A 13435-nucleotide genomic window follows, 5' to 3' on the forward strand; every position below is an offset into this window, starting at 1 on the left:
CAAGAGAGGAAGGAAAAACAAAACAAAACAGCAAATAAATGAAATGAATAACAAATGACTGCGTTAGCTAAATGTTCTTGGGAAATCAGAGTCCTGTCCTGCCCAGGAGAGTTGGAAACAATACCCACAGCACAATCAGAATCAGGACTCGATGAACCATTACGCTCTGACCCCACTTAATTAATTTAGTGGCATCCTTGTGCCCAGACTTTACTTAGCACGTGAGGAGGATTCTATATTGCTCTAGGAGCCAATGCCTTAGACTATTTTTCAATTTCAACGTGTTAAATTATTAAATAAGAATGTTTATTGGTTTAGGACCCAGTTTTTCTTAGTCCTCCACCCTAGTGACAAGATCCCTGGCAACTTGGCTCTCACACAACTAATTCCTGTTCCTTTTCGAACACCTTGGGGCACTTTCTGGTGTGCTTCTGGCTGCTGCAATGGGACAGGCCACCTGAACTGCTCACTAATAGTCCTTGTGCATCTCAAACAGCCTCTTATGGAAGGATGAGTTTGAAATTCATCTTTTTCAGACCAAAATACTGTCAACGTCAAGAATTATTCCCATTTAGATCTCTATGCATCTTCTACTGCAAACCTACACTTCATGACCTTTAAATTATGGAGTCTCATCAGAGCAGACAATTGGCCTAACTTCCTGAACATGTCATGTACATGAGCGTAACTGACTTATCTGATTTCTGACTTAGGATTCAAGTTCATAGCAGGTCCACCGTTATTTCTCTCTCCACAGCACCACCTGGTGGCCACAGCTCACACCACAGGAGAAGGAACCCACTACCAGTGATGGTGAACCTTTTGGGCTCTGCCTGTCAGCATTTTGAAAAACCCTAACTTAACTCTGGTGCCGTGTCACATATAGAAATTTTTTTGATATTTGCAACCATAGTAAAACAAAGACTTATATTTTTGATATTTATTTTATATATTTAAATGCCATTTAACACAGAAAAATCAACCAAAAAAATGAGTTCGCGTGTCATGGTTTCGCCATCACTGCACTATGCAATGCTGGTGCCCCAGGCTTGGTCAGCACCTTCAGGGACCAAAGCAGCCTCAACTGCAGGCAGTGCTCACAGTGTTTAAGAGTTCAGGCTCTGTAATCTGTCAGGCACAGGTTCAGATGCCAGCACCACCCCTTATTCTCTGGGCAAGTGCTTAACCTTGTCAAGCCTCACTTTCCCAGCCCTGGAAAGGGGATAGGAATCGTACCTGCCTCACATGGCAGTTGGAACTAAAGGAGAGATGTAAAGTGTGAAACTAGCTAAAGGGTGCTGAGCCCAGAAAGAGCCCCCATTACATGGCTGCCGTTACTAATATCTACCACTGACCTGCTCATTCATGGATCCAAACAGTTGTTTCTTTATCTTTTTTTTAAAAAAAAATTTATTTTATTGCTTAAAGCCATGGTCGGCAAACCGAGGCTCTCGAGCCACATGCAGCTCCCTGCCCTTCCCCTCCAGCCCCCGAGTGTGCCTCCTCCACAAAACACCACGTGCGGGCATGCACATACAGTGCGATTGAGACTTTGTGGCCCATGCACAGAAGTCGGTTATTTTGTGAAAGAGCCGGTATTTTGTGGAAGAGCCACACCCAAGGGGCCAAAGAGCAACATGTGGCTCGTGAGCTGCGGCCCGCAGATCCGCAGTTTGCCGACCACTGGCTTAAAGTATTACAAAGAGTACTACATGTTTCCTTTTTTCCCCATTGACCTTCCCCTGGCCTACCCTACCCCCCAGTTTCTTGAGTCCATTGTTTATGCTTATATGCATGCATACAAGTCCTTCCGTTGATCCCTTACCTCCCCCACCAACCCTCCCCAGCCTTCCTGCTGTAGTTTGACAGTCTGTTCCATGCTGCTCTGCCTCTGTATCTATTTTTGTTCACCAGTTTATAATGCTCTTTATTATCCATAAATGAGTGAGATCATGTGGTATTTTTCTTTCATTGACTGGCTTATTTCACTTAGCATAATGCTCTCCAGGTCCATCCACACTGTTGCAAATGGTAAGAACTCCTCTTTTTTTTTTTTTTTTTACAGCAGCATAGTATTCCATTGTGCAGATGTACCACAGTTTTCTAATCCATTCATCTGCTGATGGGAATTTAGGCTGTTTCTAAATCTTAGCTATGGTAAATTGTGCTGCTATGAACATAGGGGTACATGTATCCTTTCTGGTTGGTGGTTTTGGTTTCTTGGGATATATTCCTAGAAGTGGGATCACTGGGTCAAATGGGAGTTCCCTTTTTAACGTTTTGAGGAAACTCCATACTGTTATCCACAGTGGCTGCACCAGTCTGCATTCCCACCAGCAGTGCACGAGTGTTCCTTTTTCTCCACATCCTCGCCAGCATTTGTCCTTTGTTGAACTGTTGATGATAGCCATTCTGACAGGTGTGAGATGATACCGCATTGTCGTTTGAATTTGCATCTCTCTGATGATTAGTGACTTGGAGCATGTTTTCATATGTCTCTTGGTTTCTGAATATCTCCTTCTGAAAAGTGTCTATTCAGGTACTTTGTCCACTTTTTATTGGATTGTTTATCTTCCTTTTGTTAAGCTGTATGAGTTCCCTGTAGATGTTGGAGATTAAACCATTATCGGTGATAACATTGGCAAATACTTTCTCCCATGCAGTGGGCTTTCATGTTGTTCTATTGATAGTTTTGTGTGTGTGTGTGTGTGTGTGTGTGTGTGTGTGTGTGTGTGTGTGTTTGCTATGCAGAAGCTTTTTATTTTGATGTAGTCCCATTTGTTTATTTTCTCTTTAGTTTCTATTGCCCTAGGTGCTGTATCGGTAAAGATATTGCTACCACAAATGTCTGCTATTTTGCTGTCTATTGCTTCTTCTAAGATTTTTATGGTTTCCTATCTTAAAGTCCTTTATCCATTTTGAGTTTACTTTTGTGTATGGTGGAAGTTGGTGGTCTATTTTCATTTTTTTGCAAGTATCTGTCCAGTTTTCCCAACACCATTTATTGAAGGGATTCTCTTGTCTCCATTGTATGCTCTTGCCTCCTTTGTCAAACATTAATTGAGCATGCTGGCTTGTGTTGATTTCTGGGTTCTCTGTTCTGTTCCACTGGTCTTTATGTTTGTTCTGGTGCCAGTACCAGGCAGTTTTGAGAACAGTGGATTTGTAGTATAGCTTGCTATCTGGTATTGTGATCCCTCCTACATTGTTCTCTCTCAAGATCGCTGCAGCTATTTGGGGTCTTTTTTTATTCCAGATGAATTTTTGGAGAGTTTGTTCTAGATCTCTGAAGTGTGCCATTGGTATTTTAATGGTGATTGCATTGAATTTATAGATTGCTTTGGGTAGTAGGGGCATTTTAATGATGTTGATTCTACCAATCCATGAACATGGTATATTCTTCCATTTGTTCATATCTTCCTCTATCTCTTTTTTTCAATGTTGTGTTGTTTTCTGAGTACAGGTCTTTTATGTCCTCAGTTAAGTTTATTCCTAAGTATCTTAATTTTTTTTTTTTTTGGTGAAATGGTAAATGGGATTGTTTTTTTTTTCGCTTCTCTTTCTGTGAGTTCATTATTAGTGTATAAAAAGGCCATAGATTTCTGGGTGTTAACTTTATATCCTGCTACTTTATCAACTTCACTTATTAGGTCCAGTAGTTTTTTAATGGAGTCTTTGGGGTTTTTTATATATAGTAACATGTCATCTGCTAATAAGGACAGTTTTACTTCTTCTTTTCCAATTGGATGCCTTTTATTTCCTTTTCTTGTCTGATCACTATGGCTAGCACTTCCAGTACTATTTCAAACAGGAGTGGTGAGAGTGAGCATCCCTGTCTTCTTCCCATTTGTAGGGGAAATGAGTTTAGTTTTTGCCCATTGAGTTTGATGTTGGCTGCAGGTTTGTCATTTAAGGCTTTTATTATGTTGAGGTATGGTCCCTTTATTCCCACTTTGCTGAGAGCTTTTATCAAGAAAGGGTGTTGGATTTTGGCAAATGCTTTTTCTGCATTGATTGATATGATTATGTGATTTTTGTCTCTCAGTTTGTTTATGTGATGTATCACATTTATTTATTTGTGGATATTGTACCATCCTTGCATCCTCGGAATAAATCCAACTTCGTCATGGTGTATGATCTTTATAATGTAATGCTCAATTCGATTTGCTAGAATTTTGTTGAGGATTTTTGCATCTATGTTCATCAAGGATATTGGCCTGTAGTTCTCTTTTTTGTGGTGTCTTTATCAGGTTTTGGAATTAGGGTAATGCTTGCTTCATAGGAAGAGCTTGGAAGTGTGCCTTCCTCTTAAATTTTTTGAAATAGTCTGTGGAAGACAGGTTGAAGTTCTTTGAATGCTTGGTAGAACACCCCTGTAAAGCCATCTTGACCAGGGCTTTTGTTTGCTGGAAGATTTTTGCTCACTGCTTCAATTTATTCGGGAGTCATTGGCCTATTCAGGTTTTTTGATTCTTCTTGATTGAGTTTTGGGAGCTTGTATTTTTCAAAGAATATGTCTATTTCATCTAGGTAGCCCACTTTGTTGGAATAGAGTTGTTCAAAGTACTTTTTCATAATCATTTGTATTTCTGTGGGATTGGTTGTTACCTCATTTCTTTCATTTCTAATTTTATTTGGGCTCTCTCTCTTATCTTCTTGGTGAGCCCGGCCAGAGGTTCATCAATCTTGTTTATCCTTTCAAAGAACTAGCTTTTGGTTTTGTTGAACTTTATTATTGTTTTTTTGGTCTCTATGTCACTTATCTCCATGCTGATCTTTATTATTAGCTTCTTTCTGCTTACACTGGGATTTTCTTGTTGCTCTCCATCTAATTCTTTGAGTTGTAGGGTTAGATAATTTATTACCATTTTTTCTTGTTTTTTTGAGATAGGCCTGCAAAGCTATGAACGTCCCCCTCAAGACTGCTTTCACTGTGTCCTATAGATTTTGGATGTTGTGTTTTCATTGTCATTTGTTGCCATGATGCTTTTTACTTCTTCTTTGATCTCTTTGGTAACCCAATCATTACTAAAAAGCATTCTATTTAGCCTCCAGGTTTTGATTTTTTAATGGTTTTTTTGAGTTGATTTCTACTTTTTTGCCATTGTGATCTGAGAAGATGCTTGATATGAATTCTATCTTCTTGAATTTGAAAAAAAACTTTACCTGTGCCCCAATATGTGGTCTATCTTTGAAAATGATCCATGTGCACTTGAGAAGAATGTATATTCTGTGGCTTTGGGGTGTAATGTTTTGAAGATGTCAATTCCATCTGATCTAGTGAGTCATTTAGGATTGCTGATTCTTTGCTGACTTTTTGTTTAGGGGATTTGTCCAGTGGTGTTAGTGGGGTACTAAAGTCCCCTACTATGACTGTATTCCTGTCAATATCTCCCTTGATATCCTCCAGAAGTTTTGTTATGTATTTGGGTGCTCCTCTATTGAGAGCCTCTATGATTATGAGAGTTATATCTTCTTGTTGAATTGCTCCCTTTAGTATTATGAAGTGGCCTTCCTTATCTCTTGTTATGGCCTTCACTTTGAGATCTAATTTGTCTGATATAAGTATTGCTACCCCAGCTTTTTTTTTTTTCATTTCCATTCGTCTGAAAAAACCTTTTCCAACCTTTCACCATCAGTCTGTGTGAGTTCTTTGTTCTAAGATGAGTTTCCTGTAGACAGGAGATATATGGGTCATGTTTTCTTATCCACTCAGCTACCCTATGTCTTTTGATTGGGGCATTTGATCCATTTACATTTAAAGGTACTTGTTTGTCACCATTTTTATTCTTTATGCCTGTGTTCCTTCTTCCCTTCCTATTTCTTCTTTTTATAGCACACCCTTTAGCATTTCTTGCATTGTTGGTTTGGGGGTAATAAACACCCTTAGTCCTTTTTTTGTCTGTAAAGATCCTGATTTCACCCTCAATTTTAATTGATAGCCTTGCTGGATACAGTATTCTTGGATTCAGACCCTTTCTTTGCATGACTTTGTATATTTCATTCCATTCCCTTCTGGCCGATGTGTTTCTGTTGGGAAATTAGTCAATAGTCTGATGGCAGATCCTTTGTAGGTAACTTTCTGTCTCTCTCTGGCAGCCTTTAAGATTCTTACTTTGTAGTTGGTGTTTGCCAATTTAATTATAATGTGTCTTGTTATCAATCTTTTGGGGTTCATCTTGTTTGGGACTGTGTGAGCTTTTTCTTACTGATATCAGGGAAGTTTTCTGTCATTATTTCTTCAAACAGATTTTCTATTCCTTGTTCAGTTTCCTCTTCTCCTGGCACCCCTATTACGCGAATGTTGTTTCTTTTTGTGTTGTCCCAAAGTTCCCTTAGGCTCTCATCCTGTTTTTTAAGTTTCTTGTATAGATGCTGCTCTGCTTGGGTATTTTTCCTATCTTGTCTTCTAGCACACTGATGTGGTCCTCCGCTTCTTCTAGTGTACTGTTGATGCTTTCTATTGAGTTCTTTATTGCAGCGATGTCATTTTTTCATTTCTTCTTGCTTCTTCTTCATTTCTTCTTGGTTCCTACACATATTGTTGAATGTGTCTTCCATCCTTTTAAGTGACCTTATGACCACTTCTCTGAATTCTTTCTCTGTCATACTGCTTGCCTTCATTTCATTTCCTTCCTTTTCTGGTTAGTCCGCCTTTCTTTTGTATGCGGGCTGTTTCTTTGTCTCCCCATGATCTCTCCTCTCAGTGCTTCTGGTTATGTAGCTCTCTGTCTCCTGCACTGACTTTCTTCAGGCAATGCCAGCTGTGTTTACTTTGCCAGTTCCAGGTGAGTGCTCTTTGATTCAGCTGTTCCTTCTGCTCTGTGACAAGGCACAGGGCTTGTCCGTGAGTTCGCACATTTGTCTCCCTCAGAGAAAACCTGCCAGGTGCCCGTGGTCGGGGAGGTTGGAGTTCTGGCATTCCTAGATTCGCAGCTGAGATAACTGGTCCCTGGAAGTCTTGGTTTTAAAGTCCCAGGAAGCATCCGAGATCTCCCCAGTTGAAGGTAAGACTGGGGTTCTGATCACAGTCCGTCTCTAATCACAGCCATCTCCCCTACAAGATGGCTTGGTCTCTACAGCAGAGCTGGCCACTCCAGAAGAGATTTCAGCTGCTGTAGAGTCTGCCCAATCATGGGCGGCCAGTCCGCCAGTCCCAACAGTCCCTTGGAGTATAGCTGTCCCTCACTCACAAATACTGATACTCCATGCACTCTCCTTTCGTTCTCTCACTCTCACACTATCTAGAAGCCTGCAGTCCTGTCAACAGCCATCTTACTTCTCCTATTTTTTTTGTTTTGTTAATCCTCACCTGAGGATATTTTTTTCAGAGAGTGGAAGGGAGGCACAGAGTCAGAGAGAAAAACATCTTTGTGAGAGAGACACATTGATTGGGTGCCACCCACACACCTTGACCGGGCCAGGCATTGAGCTTGAAACCCAGGTACTTGCCCTTGAACAGAATCGAACCCTGGACTCTGTGATATGAGAGATGATGCTCTAACCACTGAGAAAAAACAGCCTGGGCAGTCAAGCATCTTTTCTCTGAAAGGGTTGCTAAGTCGATTCGGCTGATTATCATTAATTAACTCAACTTAGACAATAACACAAGGGGAGGCGTGAGTGTGAAAAAAATTATGTATCCTGTATGAAAACCAGAGGCAACAGATACCTCTAGATAAATGTTAATAAGTTTGTTATCATTTCCCTGCATGTGAGGATTTTACCTAATTCACCTCCTGTAAAGACTTGGAATGCAAGCATTAGTCCCCAAACACTAGTATGGATGCATGTACACATTGTGTTTTTTGAGTTTCGAGGGACACACCAGGTCCCGAAGTGGTGAATGTCACCCAGAAAGGCGTGTGCACAGGTCACACTCAAGAGGCGGCTTGTCAGGGGCCCTGGTGCTGTCACAGCTGCCCCTGAAAGGGCATGAGTCTCAGGCCTGGGTTGGTCTTCAGGAAGTCCTGGTGTCCTTCATAAAATTTAAATGCTCAGGGTGCACGTTTGGCAGGTTTATAGGTAAGTCATGTAGAACATGATATTTAAAAGTAAATTGAAAACTAAGCCATGTTTAAGGCAAGTAAGATGCACTTTCCCCCTCTCCCAAACCTTAACATCTCTGAAATCAGGATGCAGCTTCGAGCCTGTCTCACAGTCACTGTCGACCAGGTGGCAACTGTGACAAAATCGTCACTGCCACAACCCATTTATCTTCTTCTTATGTGAGCACCCTTGTCTGACAGCCTCTTAGATTCGATGAAATACATACAGCACATGCAAGTAGGAATCCACTTCAAAAGCTCTGGGAATTCCACATGACAACCCTGAATGATGAGGTGCAGTGCACACCGTGGTGGCAGGACTCAAGGCCAGATCAAGTCAGAGAAGAAAACTGGACCCGCTTGTCACAGTGACAGGAAGATCAGAGCCACAGGAGGCCTCGCTGAAGACCTTGCAGCTGTCCATCACGTGTTAAATGCACCGGGGATCTCCCTACAGAAGTGGCCTGGAGGAAACATCCACTGTGGAGCTATCTCTGCAGGAACTGTGCGGAGATCAGTTCTGGATATTCGAGTCCCTACCACAGTGTCCATGATTTGTGAGGCTCCTCATGCTGAAGGACCTGAATTGTTCTGGGAGAACATGCAGCCACACTGACGGGGGTTTATATTTCCTACTTGGGCGTTCACATACCAAAGGAGACAGATGTGGTGTGTGTAGCATGCCCCCTTCAGGCTCCTACACACACACACACACACACACACACACACACACACACACACACACACATGTACACACCTAGCACGCAGTCTCCTTGGTTCTCCCATCCCTGAGGGAGACCTGAGATCCTCCCCCCTTCACTTCCCGCCTGCAGCCAGGTAAGCCCTTCCTACCTTTTCCCCTGGGCCCCCTGCAGGTGTCTTGCTCTTCTGTCACCTTTGAGCAGCATGGGGTGGCCTTGAGGGGTTCCAGCTGCGATTGAAGAGGCTGAGAAGTACTGGGCGAGGCCTGGTCTGAGGACCCCAGCGGCCAGGGAGGCCTCTGTGGGGTTGACTTTGGCCATTCTCTGGATCCCCCTTTCTTTAGTTTGATGAGTTTGACTAAGACTTTGGCTCCAATCCAGTGCTTTTTCCTGTAAGAAGTAGGTTTTTAGGACACAACCAAGCCTCACTGCCCCTCCAGCAGGTGTCTGGGTGCCCTACTCAAGCTGGGATTTCCATCACCAGCCTGAGAAGGTGGCGCTTAATTTGGTTCAGAATGAGGGTGCTCGTTTCCATCACCATGCTCATCCCCCCTGGGGCTCAGGAGGTGGCACACAATGTGCAGTTAATCTGCACAGACCCAGGGGTGGTGGAGGCCTTCAAATGGCAGGAACCCACACTAGCCCCTCGGGAAAACAGAACTTCACACCCAGCTCTCAGCTCTTGATTACTGTGCCAAGGGCAGGAAGTGGTGCCGTGCTGACCTAATCATGCTGGTTGGCAAAATTCCACCAAAACGCCATTTTCAGAAAGAGTCAGGGACCTCCTCATTTTCTGCTAGGTGTAATAATACATGAAATTGGCTGGCATACTCTGCCCATTCTCGTCATTGAGGAATCTGGGTGAGGGGAAGAGGGCAGGAGAGTGGGCCGTTTGAATTAAAAACAGTGAGCCCTGGGTGGTGTTGCCTGGTGGTTGAGCGTCGGCCTGAGCACTGATGGGTGGTGGGTTTGATCCCCCAACAAGGGCACATACCTGGGTTGCAGGTTTGATCCCCGGCCCCGGTCAAGGTGTATGAAGATGGACACCAATTGATGTGTCTCTCTCACATAGATGTCTCTCTCTCTCTCTCCTTCTCTCTCTCTATCTCTCTCTCTCTCTCTCTCCCTCCCTCCCTCCTACCCTGTCTCCCTCTCTCATTTCCCCTTTCCCTTCCTCCCACCCCTACTCTCTCTAAATCTCAATGGGAAATATATCCTCGGGTGAGGATAGGAAAAAAAACTAAATAAATGAAAATAGTGAATGTAAAAGGTAATTCACTGCAGCTAACAGGAAATGAAGCATTCTAATGTAACAAGGACCACAGCTGGGTTCTGGTCCTGGCTCTGCCATGAAACAGCACTGTGCTTACACAAGCCACTCAATTTCCTCATCGGTGCCTCAATTTCCCTGTCGACAGAAGGGTCAGGCGGAGGTTCTGAAATTTTGTGATTTCTACAGAGAGGCCATGCGGGACTCATGGTGATTTGACCTCAAGCCTGGGCTGGGACAGGACAATGGGAAGGCCCTGCTTCTGGGCTCAGGCCCGGGCCCAGGGGGAAGCCCTGCTGGATGGAGGCTGGCAGTCTTGGGGGTCAAATCGGCCCACCACCGGGCTGCTGCTCTCCGGGGAAGGGAATGTGTTTGTGAACCTGCCCTGGGGGGGTCCAGTGAACCCAGAGGAATGGAGGGCAGAACAAAAGGTTCCTGTGCTTGAAGACAGGGGTGCTGGTCCAGGTATCCGCCCCAAGCTTCCTTCCCAAAACAGAAGCATGATTTTCTAGGTCCGGCAATCTTGAGACAAAAGCTGATATGCCTGCTTTAGTGGCTCTAAAAGCACAGACTCTGCCCTTAAACAGGCTCCTGGCCAGCAGCATTCACCATCCCTCATAGGATAACCCTGAGAACTGAGGGCGGGACTGAAAGAAACTCTAAATTCTTTCCATGCTGGGATGGACCTGCACACAGGGACCTGCCATACAGCGGAAGGTACGGGCCCAACAAACTGGCCGCTGCTCTAGGTGCTACAGCTTCCCCCACTCGTGAAAAAGCAAGCTTTCTGTCCTGGGTGTAAGCTACTGACGCTTAAATCAACTCACTTCTTTGGCGCTGGATCATGGAACTTGTGCTGAGCCATGCTTTTTTCTTCCAGTTTTTCATTTTGTCTCTGTAAGGCATTGAATTTGTCTCTAACAGAGGAGAGAGAAAAACAGTCTGTTTTTTAAAATAAAACACATAAATTGACGCATCACCCTGCCTGGGACCTGGCCCAGAAGGAGCCAGTGTGTTTCTGGGACTCAGACATCACGGTGCTCATGACCACCATGACCCCTGAGTTGGGAATACGGGGATGGAAGCATGTGACGTGGGTCCAGGAGCCTAACACGTCGAGGAGACAGCTGAACACCTAGGGTCAGGCTGGACATCACCTCAGGAGAGAGACCCCGAACCATCTGACACTCAAGCTAGGAAACCCCGAGGGTTCCTGCCATGTCAGCTCAGGACGTTGGGCACTTGGGTCAGACCCAGGGCTAGGCTAGCTCCTGCGGGTGCAGCCCAACGATACCTTTAGTGTGGAGAGGCGTCTGCCCTCGGTGACTTAGACGCACATCAGATTAAAAAGGTCAGTTTAGCAAAGTCAGACCTCCGACCTGGGCCCACTCCAATGTTGGGCTTCTGCTAACACTTCTAGTGAAGCAAACTCAAAGCCTTTTGGGAGCCAGACAGAGAAGATCAGGAGCAAAGCGGCCTGGGAGGACCTGAGGGTGGAGTGGGGGCTATGGCGAGGCTGAGCGCTTGGTGCCACCTGGGACCTAACGCGGGGCCTGCAAACGAAGCGCCGCTCTCCATGTGGTGGAGCTTCTGACTGCTTTTCCCGAAGGATCCAGAAGCCCCAGCTCTGAAGCACAATCTCTTAATTCCTAAACGTGGGAAGTCAGTTCACATTTTTAAAAACACAGAAAGGACCAGAGAGACACCTCTTAAACCTTGGGCTGCCAGAGGGCACCCCTGCTCCTGGGAGAGGGAGCCTGGCCTTCCTGAAGCAGAGGGCATGGCATGCTTTCCTGTTGTCTGTCTAGGACAGTGATGGCGAACCTATGACACGCGTGTCAGAGGTGACACGCGAACTCATTTTTTGGTTGATTTTTCTTTGTTAAATGGCATTCAAATATATGAAATAAATATCAAGAATATAAGTCTTTGTTTTACTATGGTTGTAAATATCAAAAAATTTCTACATGTGGGAGAACCAAGATGGCGGCATAGGTTAATGCCGGAGTTTGCTGCTTTGAACAACTACTTCAAAAGTGAAACTAAAAGACGGAACTGACATCACCCAGAACCACAGGAACGCTGGCTGAGTGGAAGTCCTACAACTAGGAGGAAAGAGAAACGCATACGGACACTCAGAGGAGGCGCAGTGCTGAAGTCAAATTCTGAGGTGCGGAGTGCGTGGAGCCCGCTGGTGGTGGAGGGCGCGGTTGTTGTTTTCAATCGGGAGGGAGTCGCAGACTCTGAGCTCCAGATACAGGCGAGTCTTTAGGGACCCAGACTCAAACGGGAGAAGCGGGACTGTCTGGCTTCAGTCAGAGCGAGTGCAGCTTTCTCTCCCAGCTTTGCAGCAGGTGCTGGGACTCAGAGAGGCAGAGCCCCTGGGGACAGGACTGAGAGCCCCCATAATTGCTCTCTCCGGCCCACCCTGTTGATCCTGTGCGACCCGCCCTGCCCAAGCCCTGCACAGAGGCATTTGCCGGATAGCCTCAGGCAAAGGCTAGATTAGCACCTCCCTAGAGGACAGAAGTTCTCTCACTGCTGACACAGCTGATTCTCATAGCCACTTGGCCTGGAGGTCAAACTCTCCCTGGTATTAGCTACAACAATCAAGGTTTAACTATAAGACTGCGAACAAAGACCACTAGGGGGTGCACCAAGGAAGCATAACAAAATGCGGAGACAAAGAAACAGGACAAAATTGTCAATGGAAGATATAGAGTTCAGAACCACACTTTTAAGGTCTCTCAAGAACTGTTTAGAAGCCGCCGATAAACTTAATGAGATCTACAAGAAAACTAATGAGACCCTCGATGTTATATTGGGGAATCAACTAGAAATTAAGCATACACGGACTGAAATAACGAATATTATACAGACTCCCGACAGCAGACCAGAGGAGCGCAAGAATCAAGTCAATGATTTGAAATGAGAGGAAGCAAAAAACACCCAACCGGAAAAGCAAAATGAAAAAAGAATCCAAAAATGCGAGGATAGTGTAAGGAGCCTCTGGGACAGCTTCAAGCGTACCAACATCAGAATTATAGGGGTTCCAGAAGATTAGAGAGAGCAAGATATTGAAAACCTATTTGAAGAAATAATGACAGAAAACTTCCCCTACCTGGTGAAAGAAATAGACTTACAGGTCCAAGAAGCGCGGAGAACCCCAAACAAAAGGAATCCAAAGAGACCACACCAAGACACATCATAATTAAAATGCCAAGAGCAAAAGATAAAGAGAGAATCTTAAAAACAGCAAGAGAAAGAAACTCAGTTACCTACAAGGGAATACCCATACGACTGTCAGCTGATTTCTCAACAGAAACTTTGCAGGCCAGAAGGGAGTGGCAAGAAATATTCAAAGTGATGAATACCAAGAACCTACAACCAAGATTACTTTATCCAGCAAAGCTATC

The 13435-nt window shown here is 44.5% G+C and overlaps 1 protein-coding gene across 1 annotated transcript in view; it reads right to left on the minus strand.

Annotated features, from left to right (window-relative positions):
• LOC132241701 (protein Daple-like) overlaps positions 1-13435 on the minus strand; it is a 118171-nt gene that overhangs the window by 76866 nt on the left and 27870 nt on the right. The window contains 2 exon segments of the mRNA XM_059710629.1: positions 8901-9139; positions 10847-10936. Coding sequence (XP_059566612.1) covers positions 8901-9139; positions 10847-10936 — 329 coding nt within the window.

Source organism: Myotis daubentonii, chromosome 9 (genome assembly GCF_963259705.1).
Source record: "Myotis daubentonii chromosome 9, mMyoDau2.1, whole genome shotgun sequence".
Lineage (NCBI taxonomy): Eukaryota > Metazoa > Chordata > Mammalia > Chiroptera > Vespertilionidae > Myotis > Myotis daubentonii.